Source organism: Corapipo altera, unplaced genomic scaffold (genome assembly GCF_003945725.1).
Source record: "Corapipo altera isolate COAL_440 unplaced genomic scaffold, ASM394572v1 63, whole genome shotgun sequence".
Classification (NCBI taxonomy): Eukaryota; Metazoa; Chordata; class Aves; order Passeriformes; family Pipridae; genus Corapipo; species Corapipo altera.
The window spans coordinates 441,243-447,919 of NW_020884928.1; the positions used below are offsets into that span (position 1 = coordinate 441,243).

General features: G+C 34.6%; 1 protein-coding gene across 5 annotated transcripts in view; it reads right to left on the bottom strand.

The window, feature by feature from the left end:
• MYO3A (myosin IIIA) overlaps nt 1–6,677 on the bottom strand; it is a 119,669-nt gene that overhangs the window by 39,162 nt on the left and 73,830 nt on the right. For all 5 annotated transcript variants that reach the window (XM_027658814.1, XM_027658816.1, XM_027658818.1 and 2 more), the window contains exon 20: nt 4,727–4,874. In XM_027658814.1, coding sequence (XP_027514615.1) covers nt 4,727–4,874 — 148 coding nt within the window. The remainder of the gene's footprint in view (nt 1–4,726; nt 4,875–6,677) is intronic.

The following is a 6,677-nucleotide window of genomic DNA, read 5'->3' on the forward strand; positions in this document are numbered from 1 at the left end:
CTTATTTGAATTAATAAGATGAATCAGTTACAGGATTTTATAATACCCCATGATGTTTTGTGACAAGAAAGCTCTGTAAAATAGCTGCTTATTGAAATTCTAAAATATAACCCATTGGAAAGTATTCCTGTGGATGGGAGGTCAAATGGAATAACAGTTATACTATTAATTGGGCTCCTATCTCATCTCAGTATTGCATGGTATTTTTTCCTGTGATCAAAACTAGTTAACATTAGCTTGTGCAACCTGATTTCACTTAATAACAATGAATTATTAAATGCATTAGGAAATGGTGTTAATGTTTAATAATATAATGGCATTTTGCTGAGAACATGTTATGATGACACTTTGGTTTAAATGGGAACACCAGAGACTTATTCAGAATTAACTGTTTCCAGCTTAAAGCAGAAGATTAAGTTGTCATAAGAACATAAAGGCTGCATACATTTAATGCAGAAAGTATCATCCTTCCAACTGACAGCAAATTTGCCATTTTCCAAAATGTTTTAGCTAGCTGCTATTACACCTTTTACTTTTTATGGGGGAATCACAAATGAGAAAGAAATGGGAAGGTTGTCTTGCTGGACAATGCGACCTGCAGATCATGGAACTGACAGAAATTTACTTACATTAGTACCTAATATGTAAGGGAAACACCTTGAAAAATGGCACTGAAGGTCCAAAAGTTCTGCTTTACTTAATATTAACTAAAAAAAACCTTGTGCCAGCAAGATTGCGATCAGGCCTAAAAGCCTTTATTCTTAAATGCAAACATTAAGTCAACAATAAAGAATAAATTCCCTTAATTTTGACTTCACAGACACTCTGCACTAGCAGACACCCTGATTCTCAGGCTGTGATAGTATCATTCTTCCTTCCCACTATTCCTGTCACTACTGAGGCCATATTTTCTCAGGCCACACTTCCATGGAAAGCAAAACTGTGAACACTTTTCAGATTCAGATACAGAAAAGAAACCACTAACAACTGTAAAACCATATCACCTGCAAAATTGAAAGTAAAGTTCAACCCTATGAGTTCATTTACCCTATGGCTTCATTGCTAAAATTGCCCAAACTTTTTCACCTTCTCCAGTGACATAATCACTACTTATTAGGTCAACATGGGTTAACTATGAACTAAACTATATTTAACTGATTTTGGCCTTGACTTCCCACTAGATATGTCAGATTTCCTCCAATTGCATAAGGAATTGAAAAGGGCAAAGCAGAGAAAAGAATGTATGTACCTATACATTTTACTTCTCTTGAGGGAAGTGTGAAATAATTTAAATTTTTCAGTCTTCCTTGAGTAGATCTACAGGGTGCAGTGCAGTGTCATGTTACAGATTTCTGAGGCAGCACAGAACAATCTGACATGTCTGTCTGGCATTGCACAGGGCTGTGAAGAGATACTATCCTGGGTCCCCAGTGACAGGATTGCTCCATCAGTACAACCATCAGCTTGGGCTAATGAAAAGTCAACACAAAGGTCTTGGTGACTGCTGGCATCAGCCTTCCCATAAACTTAACTAGTGTCTTTTAGTGATGGAGACACAAATCCTTGCATGCAAAGTCATTTGTAAAGTCAGGCAGATACATCAGCAAAGGGCAGGGGTCATCCTAATGTTTGGCTTTTACATAAGTGATATCTTGTATCATTAAGAAGAACAAATTCAGTCATATGATTTTGAAAATATTTCCTTTTTTTCCATGTATAGAACATTTAGGAATTATATTTTTCTTTCAAATTGCTTTCTCTTATTTGTCTGCAGGGAGGGGAGGGCTTGTATTTACAATTAAAGTATATTACTGGTGTTAACACAGGAGAGTCCTTACAGTGAACAGAAAAGATTCTGAAGCCACCTGCTTTCTTGAAGGCTGTTTTTGTGATGCAAAACTGGAAAAACCATGTCATAAGTAAGTGAAAAGTGATGTCTTATAATGACCGTGAATCATACTGCAAATCAATCTGTGCCATTGGGCTGTAACACAAAATAATTTCTCATTTCCTGTCTCTGAAAGGGGGAGATTTACACCCACACTTGCACAAACCTAATCTATATAGCTCATTCTGCACTGATGTACTAGTATCTTCAGAGACTGCTACAAGATAATGTAATGAAGTTTGATATAATCTGTAGCGGTGTGATATAAATCAAAGTAGACACGCACTTGGTTGGTATTAGAGGTATGATGTGGACACTTGTAATAGAAATATTAGAACTGGTATAAATGAAATATGAATAGAAATGTGTGTATAAGGACCAGAAAAAAGAGTCTTAGAAGAATAACCCGTGATTTGAATGCAGAACGTTTGTTCATAGCAATAGAACTGAGGAAATTGTTGCTTACATCAAGAACAGAAGGCCTTCACTTACATAAAAACACACTGCAGACAGGTAGCTAGTGGAACATTCTTTAAATCTGCCCACAGGAGGATGACTGCAAGGTTATAGCACGTCATATATGATTTTCCTACTAGCCCACCAAGGAAATGGACTGTAGGCATAAACATGTATATACTTCAAACAAGCAAAGTTAGATAATGACCTTGCCTGAAGAATATGGAGGCTGAAGTAAATAAGGTTCTGAGGCAAAGAATTGCCCTGTAACAACTGACAATTGCTAAAGGCTGTAAAAGATCTGTCCAAAAACTATTGCAGCAAGAAGAACTTAAGAGACACGACGAAGACTTGCCAGCTGGTGTCCCTTATTCAATGAGTCACTCACAAATTATCCTTGGCACACCACTTGAACACATTGTGGTGCATTCTATGTGGCCATGAGTCAATGACATCTATGAGAGAATGACTGGAAATGGGTAAAGTTGAAGTACTTAGAGATTCTGTAAATAAAGACCATCTTCCCCTTCCATAGGGTCAGTAACTGTTGTACTAATTTCCTACAGGAAGAACTGGGTAAGCCACATATTATCAAAATAAGAAGTTAATTTTTTTCCCTCATCTCATCATCCCTTGCTCAGTAGCAAAACAACCACCTTGACCTTACTGCAGCAGGGCACATGCAAGAGGGCAAACTGCTACTACTAGATGGTGACACCACAAACCTCTGCAACAATATAGGTCTGGTCAAAAAGTTCTGCACCAGAATACTTAGAAACAAGTAAAGGCAGATTACACTGAACAAGACTTGACTCTAATTAAAAAAGAGAAGGAATATTAAGACAACATTTGGTGTACAGGGATAGGAAAGCCAAGGCAGGTCCATCAGCAGCAAAAGGCAGCTAGGGAGAATTTGGTCCTGCTGCTGAGCAAGTGTGGATGACATGGAAAAAGCTGAGATATTCAATGCCTTCTTTTCATCGGTCTTGACCGATAATCCCGGATCCCTGAGATCAGAGGGAAAGTCTGGAACAAGGACAACTTGACCTCAGTGCGTGAGGATCGAGTTAGGGAACATTTCAGCCAAGTGGACATATGCAAGTGCAAGAGACCTGGTCAGTGCTTGAATTTACAGGAATAAATAATGGTGCTCCAGTCTGTGCTATTTCCATCTTCCAACTGTTAGAAACAGCAGTAGCCAAGTGATGTTCTTGTGTGAATTTGTGCACTTTGGAAAGAAGGCATCTAAGTAATTACAGCAGTTCAGGTTAAATTTTGTCTGAATTTTAGATGGTATTAAAACCAACAAATACTTGTGTCTGAGAATCTCGTACATAAATCTATAAAAACAACTACAAGGTCTAAGACTACCAGACAGCATTTCCTAAAATAATTGGAAAGAGGATAAAGCATTGATCTATATAAAAAACCCCTCCCTTTTACACATAGATATGTACAACTGTAGACTGACACGAGTGTACACACCTGCATACAGAGACACATTCCAAACTCATATCTGTTTTATCCTTAAAGCAATCAGTGATTAAAACTGACAAAATACTCTGTTTCTACTAATAATTAAATTTAGTATTCAGGAGGATTTTAATTTGTGTATCATAAACCCCAATAACTTCAGTAAAACAGCAAAAGTATTATTTTACCTACAATTTGAGTTTTGACTGTTCTGCCATACAGAATTCTGGAATATTTCTATTTTCACCAAGTTTATTATTTTTTCTTAATGTTATTTCTTCAAATAACAATAGTGGATAATGATTTACAAATGGTTAATTTAATTTATCATGTAATTATTTTCAAAGCTGAGATGATATTTTTAAAGGTTTTTTGCTCTCCTCTTCAGTTGCATAAACTTTTATATTTACAATGCTATTCATTTTCTTTGTTTTAAATTATTTTGATTAAATACATCATTATTTCCTTGAAATGATCTAGTTTCTGAATACGAACAAAATAATTGTGAGATTTGCAGTTTTTAATAATGGAATTTCAGTGTTCATTAAGGTAATTAGTAAGCTATTATGAACAGTGCACTTTCAAAATTTTGTTACCACTCATTTATTTTTTTACTACAGAATCTTACATTACAACTCATTATTTCTCACAAAAACAACATTGCATTTGCATCAAACAGATTATCGCTGTGTTATGTTGCTTAGATACTGTAAATTTCAAGTTTAATGCATTTTTTGTAGGCATTTTACTTGCAAATAGCAAGCACCGCTTCACAGAATACATACTCAAAAATATTTGTTGTAATCTGCAATTTACAACCTATTATGGAGAAGGAACAATGTAGTTTCTTGAGACAAGGTTTTATATGTTCAACAATATTAAAGCTGTATCAAAATAATCCACACATACCTGTTCCCAGGCAAAGACATGTTGATTGAAGTAGAACTGAATTTGTTCATTGGCGATGTTGATGCAGAGTTGTTCAAAAGAATTTTTTTTGAAATTCTCAAAGCCAAAGATATCAAGAATTCCAATGTTCAAACCATCATCATTTTCACTGCAACCATGAAATAAACATTCCATTGTTGTATCTTTATTTTACACTGACTAGCTTAATTATTATTTCACAAAGGAAAATCAAGGGCCAAATCTGTACACCAGTTACACAGGGTAGTTTTTGCTAAACCAGATATCTCTTAAAATGACAATAATTTTTTTGTTTGAAATACAATAAATGCAGATCGATTCAAAGATTACTGTATTTGCAGACTAGATATACGGAATCACATAATGACCAAGTCAATTGGTAAGTGAATAAGACAGTTCCAATTTTATTGTTAAACTAATATTTGCTAGTAATCATTCTATTGTTAACAGCTGACCACAGTATAGGAAGAACATGCAGTTCTTTTTGTTTCTCTTGTAATAACACAGGCTTTACTCAATAGCATTAAATTAAAGACTGTTGTCATGAAATAAAATTTCTTCAAATTATTTACTCACAACAATTAACATTGCTTATTTTAACATCAAAGTCAAAAGAACGAATAGCTAGACTTTTTATGCATCTAAATAACTAGTTTAAGTACTGAAATGTGGTATGAATTTAAATTACCAATTAAATTCCAGAGAAGTACTACTAGTAAAAACTTTGGTTTGATATTTTAGCTAAGGCATATGGAAGATACATGATCATTTCTGCAACTTGAAAAAAGCTCTAATGTTTATTTGCTGAAGCAAAAAATTAAGAGGATATAAATTTATAACAAACTAAAGCTGATATTACTGTCTTCTCTGAGGAAAGTAAAAAATAGAGCACATTCTATCTATAAAATCCCTTTGAGGGGCTATCTGTAACCAATTTTTTTTAATAAAGATTTAGGAAATCAGAAACTAAGAATCAGCCTCAATACACTCCTTCATACACTCATGAATAGCACTTGAACCTCTTTGTGAAGTCCATCTCAAAAGAGAAGCATTTCATTGTGGAGAGATCAAATGTATTTGTTGGTTTTGACCTGAATTCGGTGACTATATTATCTATCTGAAAATTATGCTTTTTATGCATACACTCTAAAATTTGTCTGCCTCATTCGTTCTCAGAGCTAATCACATAAAAACAGCAAATGCAAGTTATTTTACTACCACAAAATCAAAGCAAAGTTCTGGTTGGTTCTTTTTGTATAGTGAAAATTTAAGGTCAAATTTTACTTCCTCTTCACCGGTATAATAAGTATTCAGTTTGAAAAGGGCTCTGTAACAGACAAGTGAGAGAGGCATACAGGCTGGCAGTGCTGCCCTGTCTATCATGAATTTTATCCTTTCACTTACTGATTAAAGTTCTGTTTATTGTTGCTCTTCTGTAATCAAATACTTAAAAGTTTAGACAAATTTTAGGATTGCAACCTTGATTCTCCTCTGAGGTTTAAAAAAAAAAAAATCCAGAAAATCCAGATTTGCAAAACAAAGCTATTTGTTAATGCTGTTCATCTTAAGGTAGTTATAAGTTTGCCCCTTTTTACCACCATAGAGAGCCCTGACATATAGGATCTACGATGCGAACCACATAATCTCTTCTTTGATTAATTTGCAAAATGTCTCACATCCTCATTCCCAATATCTTTCCTGTCTCTGTGTTTAAAATGTCACTTGTGTAGAGTGGACATTAATTTCAATAAATGTGAAAGCTATTCTCACACATATGAAACCACGCTCATAACCACAGTGACAAAAGCAACAGCATCAGAATTTGACCTATATAATCAACAAACGAATGTCAAAAGTTGATCCCGAAAAATACAAAAGGAAAAGCGGCTAGTATGTAATTTACAAATAGTTGAATGTGTAAAGGTCAAAGAGT